Here is a 16,660-nt window from a genome sequence, read left to right on the forward strand (position 1 = left end):
TTACATGTATGGCGGGTTATATGTGTCGTCTGTCTGCTTCATTGTGTTTCTAAGTGGTGCTGGGAGAGCCGTCATGAACCTGTCATACTCCCAACAGATCTAGTCATGTCAAATCATAACACGCAGCCTTGTTCACGCGCACTATCCAGTGTTGACCCTTCATTAAATATGTACAGACAAATTACATGCGTGTTGCTTTTTTTTGTTTCAGAAAAAGGTTATACTCACTTTTTATTATGTTAACAAGAACGTGATTATACATGTCTGTGGCCACAACATCGCTCTGAGGTTTGTGTGTTTTGCCAGAAAACAAACCAAAGAATCATGTTTCTGTAATGGCCTCTAATTAACTTTAATTGCTGACAATGAACAATGTGAAATGATGTATGTTTGTATAAAATTAAATAACATTCAGCACAATTGTCCTGAAGTACCGAATAAATTACTTACACACGTACACAAAGTACATAACAGTGAAGCTAGCGGTCCACACATCATTTAAAAAGGCTGTTAAATGTAGCATTTTCTGTTAATAATATATTCACTGCACACAATAATGCCTAAATAACCTCAGTACAGGATACATTTACCAGATTTCTCAGGTCACTGGAAAACTGTCGCATAATCTTTAAAGCTTGAAAGCTTCTTCAAAAAGACCATCTTCATAAACACCTTAAAACCTTTGGCGTGAACATTGAAATCTGGCACTGGTGAGGACTTCACCCCACACTCCTGTTCTGAAGAGTATTAACACACCATTAAACTAGACGTCAAAGTTTGAGTTGAAGGTATAACTGGACAGGGGGGTTACATTTTCCAGTGGCTTGCGGGGGGGGGGGGGGGCTGCATGTGAACAACCCACAGGCCTTTTGGAGGAGCGGACTCTGCGTTCGAGAATGAGGTAGACATCTGACTGGCCGAGAGACAGATCTCATGAAAAATAATGATCCCCTGCTGAAACGTTTGTGGAATCTGAGAAACATGGATGCAAAGCCAGTATCTTTATGCTAAAATAACCACGAACGACAGCAGAAAGCTGTCATGCAAAAACGTCAAAAAGGTAATGTTGTATAAACACACATTTGCAAAAACATACTTATGTATATTCAGAGTTTCTTACAGTAAGTACCAAAATATGACCTTAAATATGACAATATTACAGCACCTGTAAAATATTTATCTCAGTACTATGATGTAATTCAGTTCCTTGATTCGTTAGAGCACCTCTTAAAGGGTGTATCAATTCCTGGCTAGATGCTGCTTCAAGTGATGTCTGACAGATGAGCTTTATATTCCAAGAAATTATAAAACTATATTATAAACTATATTATAAAACTATAAAAACTATATTAAAGACAAATACCAACTTCACATAAAGACTTCAGCAGTGAGTGCGATGACATCACAAGACCACGCCCACAAAACGACACGCCAGGTTCATGCTACGTATAGCTGATTCAATCCATCCGTGCATCAATCCATCTTTCCAGTTTCTGTACCCGCTTGGCCTATGCAGGGTCATGGGGGGTCCAGAGCCAATCCCATATGCAGGGGATAGCCCAGGAGGGGGCGCCAGCCCATCACAGCAGTGTCTGCAAGTCACGCCTTAAACAGCAGTATTTTATAAGCTAGACTGGTCTGGAAAGGAGCTACTGGTCCTAAATCAGTGGGCTATCTCTAAAGGTGATGACAGTGCCTAGAATTAAATGGGTACAGTAAAGCTGATGATACACAAGGCAACTTTTTGAGCAATATTGCTGACCTATTGTGTATTGGGCAACAAATTTTTTATTTGAAAAGTTTTAAATTGGCAATGGGCAACCTTTCGCGATCATCCAGATCTAGATGAGTTGTCTCACCTGCTAGGCAATTACCTAGAAACATTGCTGAAAAAGGTGCCCTTTGTTTCATTATCTTTACGCATCATCCTTTGACGTACTATTGGCGTGTGGTGTGTATTACGCGTTACGCGTCTTCTAACGATCCCCGGGACTATGGGGCTACTGTCTTCAGTTTAGCTCTTAAGCTAGTTTCCATGGCGATGGATGGGTGACGGGTGAGTGGCGATGTTTACGAGCGTACCGAGCTCCAGGGGCCAGCGTTCCAGTGGGGGTTCGAAGGGCAGGGCTCCGTGTTGCACTGCTCGCGGTCAGGGGGCTTGTCTAGGATGTCGCAGCTCAGGTCGTGAAAGCGCCTCCCCGTGAGGGACTGACAGACCACCTGCCGTGTCTTCATCCCGTTGCCGCAGGGCTTTGTGCACTGGGGGCAGGGATTGGGGGGGGGGGTGGTTTTTAGGGGACCGGGTGAAGGAGGAGGGGCATTCCCCAGGCCCCCACCCAAAAGGGGCGCCTTACAGGTGCCTGTTGACTCTCTTTATTTTTAAGCAACAGGACCAATGGCGCAGTAACAGTGGAAAAAGGTTACAGTGGGAATGGCGGGGGTGTGCTCACCTCGCCCCAGCTGCCGTACACCCACTGCGGACAGGGCCCGGACTGGCAGGACCTCAGCTCCTCGGGCCTGGTTTGCTCCTCACAGCCACCGGCGGGGCTGCCGTTCTCATCCTGGCACACGACGACACGCCTCTGGAAGCCACCGGCACAAGTGCTGGAGCACTGCAGTAGAGGGCGCTGTGTCAGAGAGAGTGGGGCAGGGGCCTGGTGCCTCGGGGGTAAAGCCTCCGAGCGGCAGGCCAATCATGACCCTCGCAAAGCTGCAGAGGAGGCCGACTGCCACATGAGGGGAGGAATCCAGCTAGTGAGGTAGGTGGGAATCCAGCTAGTGAGGTAGCTGGGAACTTACAGAACCAGTCAAAATCCTGGACACACCTGCTGAAAGTCAATTGTTTTTCAACAAAATAATGATCCTAAGCCTCGAGGTTATGTAGTATTACTTGAGGTTATGTAGTATTACTTGAGGTTATGTAGTATTACTTGATTTTATGTAGTATTACTTGAGGTTATGTAGTATTACTTGATTTTATGTAGTATTACTTGAGGTTATGTAGTATTACTTGATTTTATGTAGTATTACTTGAGGTTATGTAGTATTACTTGAGGTTATGTAGTATTATTCTGTCAGCACGGAGAGAGATGGAGTGCTGTGACAGATGACCAGGCCCCAATAATCCCCAACGACCTAAACACTATCTTCCGAGTTAGGGGTGAGTTGAATCGAAGAGTAAAGCTAGTGGAATATTTCAGACGATTACTTTCAGCTCTTTTGGCATTACATCGTCATATGAGCTATAACAGGGGTGGGATCAGAACAAACCATTTATTATAGCTCAGGGGTGGCCAATGTTATCTGCAAGGGGCCGCTGTGTATGCAGGTTTTAGCTGCAACTCCCTAATTAGGTCACTAATTAGAGGACTGATTGGCTGAAGAGTCCTCACACCTGGGTTTGAACAGGCGATCTAAAGGTTACCCCAAAAACCTGCATACACACCGGCCCTTTGTGGATAAGATTGGCCACCCCTGAGCTATAATGAATGGTTTGTTCTGTTCCCACTCCTTGTCCACGATTGGCTGATGTAAATGTGTGATGATTATGTTGTTACCGACATGCCTTTCACTGCACTGCACTTTAAACAGTGCAATGTTGTAATGTAACCACACAGTTTGGCATGGAATGTGTGTGTTTCGTTACCATGTAACCATGAGTATTGTTTAAACAGCTAGCAATACACCCACAGTTGCTGTTAATACACACAGTAACGTCTACCTGACTCAACCACTCGGCACAGTATGTTTATTTGTGCTCTGGATGTGGGTCTGTTGTGTCAAAAAAGAGTGGAAAAAATAAGGTGGTGACATCGTTTTTGACTGCTACTGTAGATATTGCTGGGCTGTCAGCAGGATGCCTTTAAGGATGGTGTGGTGGACAGCTACACAAGGTCTTCACCCGCAGTGGTTCTGCCCATTTCTTCCCTGGCTGTCTCACAGGGGGTCATATTTCATTTCAAACAGCCCAGTTTGCGCAGCCAATCAGAGCCAAGCGGATGACAAATAAAGATGATGAATAGAGGGGAGTAGCTTTCAAACAGCCTTCATCCAGGGATACGAGGAGAGCTTCGAGGGAGACTCACCGCTCCCCATGGTCCTGTCCTCCACTGGCTTCGGTCACTGGGGGGCAGTGAGCGGTTTTTGGGCAGAGGGTCGGGACGCGTGGGGCAGTGGGGCATGCTGCACTCCTGCTCCGTCACAGGCCGATCGTCGGGATCACACTCGCTGGTGTGCATGGCCTGGTCACTGAAGTTCACGCACGCCACCTGCCGAGTGGCCTTGCCCTGGCCACACGTCACGGAGCACTGAAGACGCACAGGAACACACACAGAAAGACCCTCAGGCACAAGGAACGTGCTCCACAGTCACTCCCAATGGACAAAGAGGCTAGAGAACATTCTGTCTTTTGTGTGGGTCTTTAGGCCTCCTTAATAAACATACTTTTTCATTTGGTCTTCATATTCCTTACAGTCTTCAATCTTTTGATTTTACATTTACAGTTCTTATTACTTTATTAACTATTGAAGGGATGACTGGACTGTAAAACTATGCCCATGTACAAAGAGATATCAAATATGTATAAGATAGAAATTATATCATGTCTGTTTTAACTTTGGGATCAAACATTCAAATACAAGCATGAGATTGCAGTTTTCCCAAGCAGATAGACTTACATGTCCTATAGGTTCTACAGAACAAACTATCTCTTTGACATAATTTTCCCATTCATTTTAACCAAGTGAAGATGAGAGAATGGACAGAAAGCTCAATGGACAGCCAATCAACCCGTTTTACAAAGGGAGACTAATGATTTCAGTTCAGTACATGTCAGTAAATGCTGGATATGTGAATAATAGGAATGTGATCAGTTTGGTGGAGACCTCTGTCCTTACCAGTGTCCATTCCAAGACCTTCCACTGACCACAGGCTACCACTGAGCACACTTCTTGGGCCGGTGGCTTGGGGAGGTGGGAACATGCTGATTCCTCGGCCACGCCCCCCTGATTGTCACGGCAACTCACATAGCGCATCCTCGAGCCTTTGCCGCAGGTAGCGCTGCACTGCATGGCAGGTTTCAAGGATCAGAGTCACATCCATGCCACACCAAGGCACAGGAAGTGCACACATGCAATGTCAATGCAATGTCAGGTCACCATATGACAAATCACAAACTGATGCACTTACTAGAAGTACAAGAATGAACATATTTTGCTCAACAGGATGATGGTACTTACAATTTTCAAACTGCACAAAGCTTTATTGCCGGTGTAGGACAAGACTAAAGAAATTTCAGGTTTTAAGCTTCTAAAGGATTCTTAATAAAGGCAACACTAAACCTGACTATTTCATTAAAACATCCAAGTATATGAAAAAGTTATATAGAATTTGGATGTCTGAAACAAAATATGATGCTATTGTGCCAGGGGCTTAGAACAATGTTTTTTTCCTCACCTGTGTCCATGACCCAAATCTCCACTGCGTTGTGTGAATGGGTTGGGGTGGCAGTTTTGGCTCTTGGAAGGTGGGAGGCTTTTCGGGACATTGCTGCAGTTCACAGTCCTACATAGACAGACATGTTTCAGTCAAGTCAAGGTCCAGTTCAGCATGCCATGAGCGGTCAAGGTCCAGTTCAGCATTCCATGAGCAGTCAAGGTCCAGTTCAGCATGCCATGAGCGGTCAAGGTCCAGTTCAGCATTCCATGAGCAGTCAAGGTCCAGTTCAGCATGCCATGAGCGGTCAAGGTCCAGTTCAGCATGCCATGAGTGGTCAAGGTCCAGTGCAGCATGCCATGAGTGGTCAAGGTCCAGTTCAGCATTCCATGAGCGTGCATCAATGCAGAGCGCCAAGCTCCCCCTGCCTTTCAAACAGCTAGCATGGTCTGACTGCTTAGTGCCTTTCAGGGGTTTCCCTTTCTTCTCCTGCTTCCTATCCTCAGAGGGAGTGTCCAGGAAACGCTCCGTTCCTCTATCCAAGTTGGAGCCCAACGGGCGATGTGGGGCGACCCTATTACCGGCTGGAATCACCCGGAGGTGAAGTGGCCTGTAAGGGTCATTGAGCTTATGTGCTGCTAAGAAGTTCCGAGTGCTGCTAAGGTAATGTATGAATTAAACCTGGGGGGGGGGGGTCCCTCTGCTCAGCCTCTGTCTTATATTGCTCTATCCCTGCCATTCTAGCACTGCGTGGCCTCCTGTTAAATTGTCCCTTGTCATTATGTCATGATCTCAAATTAAGCTGAAATAAACTTGGTCATAACAACACACAAGTGTACACATAAACACAAAATGCATTAGGCCAAGCTGAGCAGTATGCTCTAATAAACAAATCTTGCATAACGTATTATATGAACCAATTTTTAAAAACCATGAGCTGATCATTTGGCCAACCACAGTCTAAAGAAGGCCTGGACAAATGCTGCCCTCAACACAATCTACGATTGAAGATCTGAGATATCACTGACCTCAACATGGTCTAAAGAAGACCTGAGATATCACTGACCTCAACATGGTCTAAACAAGACCTGAGATATCACTGACCTCAACATGGTCTAAAGAAGACCTGAGATATCACTGACCTCAACATGGTCTAAACAAGACCTGAGATATCACTGACCTCAACATGGTCTAAAGAAGACCTGAGATATCACTGACCTCAACATGGTCTAAAGAAGACCTGAGATATCACTGACCTCAACATGGTCTAAAGAAGACCTGAGATATCATTGACCTCAAAATTGTCTAAAGAAGACCTATAATACCACTGACTATGCAGGGCACTCCATCTTCCATAAGCAGCTGGAATGTGCGGATGGCTCCATCTAATAAACCAGTTTACTGTTTACAAGCCATTTACAGACCCCTCAGTGCAGCCTTACTTACCAGAATATTTGTATATTTGACCCAGAGAGAATCACAGGTCTGCCCTAAGGGGAACAAACTGAGATATGAACTACATGTACAGGCCTACCTGAGTGCCAGTGGGTCTGGTCGCTGCGTTACAGTCGATGTCGTCCATGACAGACCCGTACGATCCCACCACACACTTCACCACCCTCTGCTGGTAGCCCGGGCCACATGTGGTGCTGCACTGAATTGTGGGACACAACGTAATCAGAAAACACTGCACCCCGCGGGTCGTATAATGACAGCTAAAAGATAATAGTCTTAAATCACAATGCATAAGTAATTTACTGAGTTTCCGCTGGGCCCCCTGGCCCAGTAACCACATAGTCCTTTTTTCTACTCCAGCGACTTGAGTGAAATGAGGTCAAACCTGAAAGGCACTGCTTCAGCTGAAATTGCACATGGTTCATTTAATGCCTTCAAATATACATTTAAGGTGATTGCCTATTCTATGGTAAGGGAATGTATAATCTCTGTCATGCTTTTGTACTTACCATACTTGGCACCGTATTGAAGATAAAGCACTCAACTGATTCAATCGCAATGTTCCCTTTCAGGCCTCGTGATTTGTGCTGCGTGGCCCTTTTCCTTGCGAGATATCGGCTGTTTATGTGAACCTTTCATGCAAAAAATCGATGCTGCCCAGCCAAGCTGTGTTTTTTAGCATTTTGCTAATGGAACCAAATGGCGAGGTTCCGGAGCTGTGCATACAACGCATAATGCGGCTTTCTAGCATGACTGCATGATGGCTGACGGTAACAGCAGCGGTGCGAATGAATCTCTGCGGTGACATGCAGGCTACAGAAAAAGGGAAACAGTCACAGATGCCAATCTCCCAACTGCAGAATATCACCTATAATAATGGGTCCACCCTTACTGTAATAGGGGTTCTCTTTTTAGTCAATGACCTCAACACAGCCAAGGTTTGGGTGTAGATTTGGGGATAAGGGGATCTGCCTTTCACTTCAGTCATGCTGTGGCACCCTAACTTCGGTTAAAATGCTTTACAAACACACTGAACTACACTGTCAGGTTGTGCATGCAGCCTCTTCAGCAGGGATGATTGATGGAGAGATTACGGACTGGTATTATGGTATCAGTCGCTCACAGTCAGTATTTTCAGCAAGCCGGTGTAGTCCCGGACTCACAGAGACTCTAACAGTTGGGATTATTGACCTGTCATGGAAGCACAGAAGGCAGGATGTGGGTGCTGACCTGTCCCCAGGGTCCAATCTGCCAGGAAGCACATTCCTGCTGCTGACAGGCCTGGACCGACTCCGGCTTGGAATCGTCGCAGAACTGGTCGTCCAGATGTTCTTCCCCAAACTGACACCACGTCTGTCGGTGCTTAGACCCTTTCCCGCAGGTCACCAGGCACTGTGGACAGGCATACAATACATGACATAGTTCAACAGAAACCAACACAGACTCTTATCAGAAGCATCCAAAGAATGCATGTCAGAGGGTCTCCCAGAAGATCTTGGTTGTGGTGCAACCGAGTCGATCTCCTCTCCTCCACATTTCACAGCTTTCCCTCAGTCCTTTTTTTGAAAGAGTTGCAATTCAGTCAGAGGGCTGTTTGTGTATCTGTGCTCGAGCCGATTCATGTTAGTAATCATCACACCAGTCCTTCTAGTGATATGAGGACATATCCCTACGGCCATGAGAAAGCACACAGCTGCTGCTCCTCACCTCAGACCACTCTCCCGTCTTCCACTGAGGGCAGAGGAACTCGTTGCAAGGCTCAACAGTTAGTTTGTCCTGTTGGCTGCACTTGCTCTCGTCTTGAAGGACACCGGTGGATTTCCCGCACACTGCCACTCGGCGCCGTGTCCCCCCACCACAGGTTTTGGAGCACTGCAGAAAGAAACAGAAATAAGATTTGAGTCCTAGATACACAACACACTGTTTGATAAGACCACCCCCGCCCCCCGTGTCACCTCTGTCCACGGGGAGTACTCCCAGGCCACGGGGGTGCAGTCGCCCATGCAGTGCTCCTTGTTCCCCGGTTTGTGCTGGTTGCTACAGTAGCGCTCTTCCACCTTCTTGGTCTCCCCGTCACTGTGCTTGGTGCAGTAGATCTCCAGGATGCGGAATCCAGGGCCGCACTGTGCTGAGCACTCCCCCTTCCGTGCCACGTGCCACCTGGCGAGACAGAAATGACACAGAGGAACATCTTAAACTGTCACAGCAAGAAGTGCCAGCATCTCAGTTCAGTGACAAGCGTGGCACGATCGGTGATTATGACCAGTACGAAAACGGGAGACGCCCAAAAGCACTCACTTTAAAAATAATCCTTATTTTGATTAATTCTTTACCAGTTGCGTGAGGGTTTTCGGGCATACTGAAATGATTTTCGCCATCTGCGTTTGCGCCTGCATGTTGTTGTTTCAGGGTCCTCACACATGTCACACAGTCACGAGCACCCTGCTGTCTGCACTGATGAGCTGTACTGACGTAGAGGCGGCTGTCCGTTCCGCTCAAAAACCACAGTCTCTCCTTGTAGGTTCAACTCTAATGTTTACTTAACTTTGATTTGCTGAATTTTTCCATCACTTTAAATGTTGGATGGGGCAAAAATAAGGCCTATATTCCATTTGGTGAGAAGCACAAGAAGGTCACGTGAGAAATAACGTAATGTTAAGGAAAAGCAGGAGCAGAAACCCAGTGCATAGCCTCATTGGTCCATCTCATATCCATCTATCTTCTAACCACTGCTCTAGAGCAGGGTCATGGGCCACCCCAGGAATCACGGGGGGCGATGCAGGGGAGACCTTTGGTGGTGTTGACCTAAGTTGCAGAGGCCAACAATGGGCTCACCTGAGCTCACACTCTGTGTTGCAGGGCTCTGTGATGGTGGTGGGCAGCGGCGACCCATAACACCGCTGGTCCGACACCTCCATGCGGTCCGACTCCCGATTGCACACGATCCTCCTCTGCCGATTCCCTGAACAGGTTGGACAAAGCGAACACAGATTAGTCTCCAGTGTAGTGGCACAATTCAGAATCAGACATTGAGAGACAGTATGAGACTGAGGGACAGTGTGAGACTGAGGGACAGTGTGAGATTGAGAGACAGTGTGCGACTGAGAGACAGTGTGAGACCGAGGGACAGTGTGAGACAGTGTGTGACTGAGAGACAAAGTGAGACTGAGAGACAGTGTGAGACTGAGGGACAGTGTGAGAAAGTGTGAGACTGAGAGACAGTGTGAGACAGTGTGAGACTGAGAGACAGTGTGAGACTGAGAGACAGTGTGAGACAGTGTGAGACTGAGAGACAGTGTTCGCAGCGGACAGTTTGACTTCACTACAAGGCAGGTTTTATCTCCCATTGCACTTCTGTTTGCTAACTGCTTGCTTCCCTACTATGATGCTATTTTCTCTTGTTTCTTTTTCACTGCTATCTTCAGCTCCTGCACTTATTGTCTTGCATTGTTTTCTCACATTACTTTGCATTGTTTCCTCCTCATGTTACGTACAGAGCACACAGAAAGCCTTGGGACTCTTACTTCATTCAGTAAAAATGTTTGCAAATGTATTGGTTTAAAAACAAAAATCATCACTTCTTTCATTTGTTTAAAAAATATATGTCACATTAGAAACAGCTGGAAGTTTTAAAGTAAAACATTAATTTTAAGAGTAATAAACTGAAACTCAAATTATAGTTCTAAAAGAGCTGTTATGAGTTAAAAAAGTTCATTGACAAGCAGTCTCACTGGGTGTTTTTTAATTAGTAACACCTTTGCAATAACATCAAACACCAAATATTTGTGTTTAGTATCCATTTGGGAGCCAGTGACGACGATTGCAATTAATAACAAAATAGCAAGAACAGAATTGAATGACTCAGTCAAAAAAAATATTATGCTCAATAAAAAGAAAATGTCTGTGTGGAATTTATGTGCAGATACGTTAAACATTGCTTTTCAATAGACATTAGTTATGAAAACAATACATTTGCAACATTATTACAGAATTAAGCAAGCGTCCCAAGACTTTCTGTGAGCGCTGTATAGAGGAGGATGAAAGCCGGAACCTCCGGGTGTTTTTTTGGTCAAACCTTGGCAGAGCTGGCTGCACTCCAGCCACGGGCCGTAGGCATCCCAGGAGAACCTGTCCTCGACGGGGACGTTGTAGCTGTACCTGATATCTGGGTTGTGCAGCTTACCCACAGAGAGCACCTGCGGAAGTCACAGGAGGATATCCATCATCATCCAGCCACAAAGCATTCTGAAGGCCAAACCTTCAAAATCAGGTTTTATGCTTGTTTACAGATTGAATATGCATGTAATTCTTGCAAATCCTAATGAATATAAACACAGGTGGTTGCATAAAAATGCAGTGAAGCAATATCACGTGTCTGGACTTTTCTAGAAAAATCGACCTTATAGTGCAGAGTGAAGTGTTACCTGGACAACAATCTCCTCCTCAGTCTTGTCGGTGCAGTTGATCCTCTCAACCACATGATCTGAGCCACTGTACTCCAAAACCGCACCCCCCACCTTTATTTCCCTTTTAAACATGCTGACGACGAAGTCTCCATTCAGCAGGAACTCCCCTCGACTGTTGGAAATGGCTGAGAAAGGAGAAAAGGACACTTTGAAAAACCGAAGCAGTCGTCAGTCCCCTCTAAAAGGTAGCAGTGTACTCTCAGTGCCACCGAAGCAGTCGTCAGTCCCCTCTAAAAGGTAGCAGTGTACTCTCAGTGCCGCCGAAGCAGTCGTCAGTCCCCTCTAAAAGGTAGCAGGGTACTCTCAGTGCCACCGAAGCAGTCGTCAGTCCCCTCTAAAAGGTAGCAGTGTACTCTCAGTGCCGCCGAAGCAGTCGTCAGTCCCCTCTAAAAGGTAGCAGTGTACTCTCAGTGCCACCGAAGCAGTCCTCAGTCCCCTCTAAAAGGTAGCAGTGTACTCTCAGTGCCACCGAAGCAGTCGTCAGTCCCCTCTAAAAGGTAGCAGTGTACTCTCAGTGCCACCGAAGCAGTCGTCAGTCCCCTCTAAAAGGTAGCAGGGTACTCTCAGTGCCACCGAAGCAGTCGTCAGTCCCCTCTAAAAGGTAGCAGTGTACTCTCAGTGCCACCGAAGCAGTCGTCAGTCCCCTCTAAAAGGTAGCAGGGTACTCTCAGTGCCACCGAAGCAGTCGTCAGTCCCCTCTAAAAGGTAGCAGGGTACTCTCAGTGCCACCGAAGCAGTCGTCAGTCCCCTCTAAAAGGTAGCAGGGTACTCTCAGTGCCACCGAAGCAGTCGTCAGTCCCCTCTAAAAGGTAGCAGTGTACTCTCAGTGCCGCCGAAGCAGTCCTCAGTCCCCTCTAAAAGGTAGCAGTGTACTCTCAGTGCCACCGAAGCAGTCGTCAGTCCCCTCTAAAAGGTAGCAGGGTACTCTCAGTGCCGCCGAAGCAGTCGTCAGTCCCCTCTAAAAGGTAGCAGGGTACTCTCAGTGCCGCCGAAGCAGTCCTCAGTCCCCTCTAAAAGGTAGCAGTGTACTCTCAGTGCCGCCGAAGCAGTCGTCAGTCCCCTCTAAAAGGTAGCAGGGTACTCTCAGTGCCGCCGAAGCAGTCGTCAGTCCCCTCTAAAAGGTAGCAGGGTACTCTCAGTGCCGCCGAAGCAGTCGTCAGTCCCCTCTAAAAGGTAGCAGGGTACTCTCAGTGCCGCCGAAGCAGTCCTCAGTCCCCTCTAAAAGGTAGCAGGGTACTCTCAGTGCCACCGAAGCAGTCGTCAGTCCCCTCTAAAAGGTAGCAGGGTACTCTCAGTGCCACCGAAGCAGTCGTCAGTCCCCTCTAAAAGGTAGCAGTGTACTCTCAGTGCCGCCGAAGCAGTCCTCAGTCCCCTCTAAAAGGTAGCAGGGTACTCTCAGTGCCACCGAAGCAGTCGTCAGTCCCCTCTAAAAGGTAGCAGTGTACTCTCAGTGCCACCGAAGCAGTCGTCAGTCCCCTCTAAAAGGTAGCAGTGTACTCTCAGTGCCACCGAAGCAGTCGTCAGTCCCCTCTAAAAGGTAGCAGTGTACTCTCAGTGCCACCGAAGCAGTCGTCAGTCCCCTCTAAAAGGTAGCAGGGTACTCTCAGTGCCACCGAAGCAGTCGTCAGTCCCCTCTAAAAGGTAGCAGGGTACTCTCAGTGCCACCGAAGCAGTCGTCAGTCCCCTCTAAAAGGTAGCAGGGTACTCTCAGTGCCACCGAAGCAGTCGTCAGTCCCCTCTAAAAGGTAGCAGTGTACTCTCAGTGCCACCGAAGCAGTCGTCAGTCCCCTCTAAAAGGTAGCAGTGTACTCTCAGTGCCACCGAAGCAGTCGTCAGTCCCCTCTAAAAGGTAGCAGTGTACTCTCAGTGCCACCGAAGCAGTCGTCAGTCCCCTCTAAAAGGTAGCAGGGTACTCTCAGTGCCGCCGAAGCAGTCGTCAGTCCCCTCTAAAAGGTAGCAGTGTACTCTCAGTGCCGCCGAAGCAGTCGTCAGTCCCCTCTAAAAGGTAGCAGTGTACTCTCAGTGCCACCGAAGCAGTCGTCAGTCCCCTCTAAAAGGTAGCAGTGTACTCTCAGTGCCTCCGAAGCAGTCGTCAGTCCCCTCTAAAAGGTAGCAGTGTACTCTCAGTGCCACCGAAGCAGTCGTCAGTCCCCTCTAAAAGGTAGCAGGGTACTCTCAGTGCCGCCGAAGCAGTCGTCAGTCCCCTCTAAAAGGTAGCAGTGTACTCTCAGTGCCGCCGAAGCAGTCGTCAGTCCCCTCTAAAAGGTAGCAGTGTACTCTCAGTGCCACCGAAGCAGTCGTCAGTCCCCTCTAAAAGGTAGCAGTGTACTCTCAGTGCCACCGAAGCAGTCGTCAGTCCCCTCTAAAAGGTAGCAGGGTACTCTCAGTGCCACCGAAGCAGTCGTCAGTCCCCTCTAAAATGTAGCAGTGTACTCTCAGTGCCACCGAAGCAGTCGTCAGTCCCCTCTAAAAGGTAGCAGTGTACTCTCAGTGCCACCGAAGCAGTCGTCAGTCCCCTCTAAAAGGTAGCAGTGTACTCTCAGTGCCACCGAAGCAGTCGTCAGTCCCCTCTAAAAGGTAGCAGGGTACTCTCAGTGCCACCGAAGCAGTCGTCAGTCCCCTCTAAAAGGTAGCAGTGTACTCTCAGTGCCGCCGAAGCAGTCGTCAGTCCCCTCTAAAAGGTAGCAGTGTACTCTCAGTGCCACCGAAGCAGTCGTCAGTCCCCTCTAAAAGGTAGCAGTGTACTCTCAGTGCCACCGAAGCAGTCGTCAGTCCCCTCTAAAAGGTAGCAGTGTACTCTCAGTGCCACCGAAGCAGTCGTCAGTCCCCTCTAAAAGGTAGCAGGGTACTCTCAGTGCCACCGAAGCAGTCGTCAGTCCCCTCTAAAAGGTAGCAGTGTACTCTCAGTGCCACCGAAGCAGTCGTCAGTCCCCTCTAAAAGGTAGCAGTGTACTCTCAGTGCCACCGAAGCAGTCGTCAGTCCCCTCTAAAAGGTAGCAGTGTACTCTCAGTGCCACCGAAGCAGTCGTCAGTCCCCTCTAAAAGGTAGCAGGGTACTCTCAGTGCCACCGAAGCAGTCGTCAGTCCCCTCTAAAAGGTAGCAGTGTACTCTCAGTGCCACCGAAGCAGTCGTCAGTCCCCTCTAAAAGGTAGCAGTGTACTCTCAGTGCCACCGAAGCAGTCGTCAGTCCCCTCTAAAAGGTAGCAGTGTACTCTCAGTGCCACCGAAGCAGTCGTCAGTCCCCTCTAAAAGGTAGCAGTGTACTCTCAGTGCCACCGAAGCAGTCGTCAGTCCCCTCTAAAAGGTAGCAGTGTACTCTCAGTGCCACCGAAGCAGTCGTCAGTCCCCTCTAAAAGGTAGCAGGGTACTCTCAGTGCCGCCGAAGCAGTCGTCAGTCCCCTCTAAAAGGTAGCAGTGTACTCTCAGTGCCGCCGAAGCAGTCCTCAGTCCCCTCTAAAAGGTAGCAGGGTACTCTCAGTGCCACCGAAGCAGTCGTCAGTCCCCTCTAAAAGGTAGCAGTGTACTCTCAGTGCCGCCGAAGCAGTCCTCAGTCCCCTCTAAAAGGTAGCAGGGTACTCTCAGTGCCACCGAAGCAGTCCTCAGTCCCCTCTAAAAGGTAGCAGTGTACTCTCAGTGCCACCGAAGCAGTCCTCAGTCCCCTCTAAAAGGTAGCAGTGTACTCTCAGTGCCACCGAAGCAGTCGTCAGTCCCCTCTAAAAGGTAGCAGTGTACTCTCAGTGCCACCGAAGCAGTCGTCAGTCCCCTCTAAAAGGTAGCAGGGTACTCTCAGTGCCTCCGAAGCAGTCGTCAGTCCCCTCTAAAAGGTAGCAGTGTACTCTCAGTGCCACCGAAGCAGTCGTCAGTCCCCTCTAAAAGGTAGCAGGGTACTCTCAGTGCCTCCGAAGCAGTCGTCAGTCCCCTCTAAAAGGTAGCAGTGTACTCTCAGTGCCGCCGAAGCAGTCCTCAGTCCCCTCTAAAAGGTAGCAGTGTACTCTCAGTGCCACCGAAGCAGTCGTCAGTCCCCTCTAAAAGGTAGCAGTGTACTCTCAGTGCCACCGAAGCAGTCGTCAGTCCCCTCTAAAAGGTAGCAGTGTACTCTCAGTGCCGCCGAAGCAGTCGTCAGTCCCCTCTAAAAGGTAGCAGTGTACTCTCAGTGCCACCGAAGCAGTCGTCAGTCCCCTCTAAAAGGTAGCAGTGTACTCTCAGTGCCACCGAAGCAGTCGTCAGTCCCCTCTAAAAGGTAGCAGTGTACTCTCAGTGCCGCCGAAGCAGTCGTCAGTCCCCTCTAAAAGGTAGCAGTGTACTCTCAGTGCCACCGAAGCAGTCCTCAGTCCCCTCTAAAAGGTAGCAGTGTACTCTCAGTGCCGCCGAAGCAGTCGTCAGTCCCCTCTAAAAGGTAGCAGTGTACTCTCAGTGCCACCGAAGCAGTCGTCAGTCCCCTCTAAAAGGTAGCAGTGTACTCTCAGTGCCACCGAAGCAGTCGTCAGTCCCCTCTAAAAGGTAGCAGGGTACTCTCAGTGCCACCGAAGCAGTCGTCAGTCCCCTCTAAAAGGTAGCAGTGTACTCTCAGTGCCGTCGAAGCAGTCGTCAGTCCCCTCTAAAAGGTAGCAGGGTACTCTCAGTGCCACCGAAGCAGTCGTCAGTCCCCTCTAAAAGGTAGCAGTGTACTCTCAGTGCCGTCGAAGCAGTCGTCAGTCCCCTCTAAAAGGTAGCAGGGTACTCTCAGTGCCACCGAAGCAGTCGTCAGTCCCCTCTAAAAGGTAGCAGTGTACTCTCAGTGCCACCGAAGCAGTCGTCAGTCCCCTCTAAAAGGTAGCAGTGTACTCTCAGTGCCGCCGAAGCAGTCGTCAGTCCCCTCTAAAAGGTAGCAGTGTACTCTCAGTGCCACCGAAGCAGTCGTCAGTCCCCTCTAAAAGGTAGCAGTGTACTCTCAGTGCCGCCGAAGCAGTCGTCAGTCCCCTCTAAAAGGTAGCAGTGTACTCTCAGTGCCGCCGAAGCAGTCGTCAGTCCCCTCTAAAAGGTAGCAGGGTACTCTCAGTGCCTCCGAAGCAGTCGTCAGTCCCCTCTAAAAGGTAGCAGTGTACTCTCAGTGCCACCGAAGCAGTCGTCAGTCCCCTCTAAAAGGTAGCAGGGTACTCTCAGTGCCACCGAAGCAGTCGTCAGTCCCCTCTAAAAGGTAGCAGTGTACTCTCAGTGCCGTCGAAGCAGTCGTCAGTCCCCTCTAAAAGGTAGCAGTGTACTCTCAGTGCCACCGAAGCAGTCGTCAGTCCCCTCTAAAAGGTAGCAGTGTACTCTCAGTGCCACC

General features: G+C 48.7%; 1 protein-coding gene across 5 annotated transcripts in view; it reads right to left on the reverse strand.

Annotated features, from left to right (window-relative positions):
* The window catches only part of adamts9 (ADAM metallopeptidase with thrombospondin type 1 motif, 9), a 55,770-nt gene that overhangs the window by 19,379 nt on the left and 19,731 nt on the right, over window positions 1-16,660 (reverse strand). For all 5 annotated transcript variants that reach the window (XM_072714969.1, XM_072714968.1, XM_072714967.1 and 2 more), the window contains 12 exons: window positions 11,313-11,479; window positions 10,964-11,084; window positions 9,724-9,850; window positions 8,844-9,048; window positions 8,596-8,760; window positions 8,119-8,280; window positions 6,968-7,087; window positions 5,455-5,562; window positions 4,896-5,063; window positions 4,086-4,307; window positions 2,451-2,612; window positions 2,083-2,259 (listed from right to left, as the gene is read on the reverse strand). In XM_072714969.1, the coding sequence (XP_072571070.1) occupies window positions 2,083-2,259; window positions 2,451-2,612; window positions 4,086-4,307; window positions 4,896-5,063; window positions 5,455-5,562; window positions 6,968-7,087; window positions 8,119-8,280; window positions 8,596-8,760; window positions 8,844-9,048; window positions 9,724-9,850; window positions 10,964-11,084; window positions 11,313-11,479 (1,904 nt within the window). The remainder of the gene's footprint in view (window positions 1-2,082; window positions 2,260-2,450; window positions 2,613-4,085; window positions 4,308-4,895; window positions 5,064-5,454; window positions 5,563-6,967; window positions 7,088-8,118; window positions 8,281-8,595; window positions 8,761-8,843; window positions 9,049-9,723; window positions 9,851-10,963; window positions 11,085-11,312; window positions 11,480-16,660) is intronic.

The sequence above is a fragment of the Paramormyrops kingsleyae genome, chromosome 8 (genome assembly GCF_048594095.1).
Source record: "Paramormyrops kingsleyae isolate MSU_618 chromosome 8, PKINGS_0.4, whole genome shotgun sequence".
Lineage (NCBI taxonomy): Eukaryota > Metazoa > Chordata > Actinopteri > Osteoglossiformes > Mormyridae > Paramormyrops > Paramormyrops kingsleyae.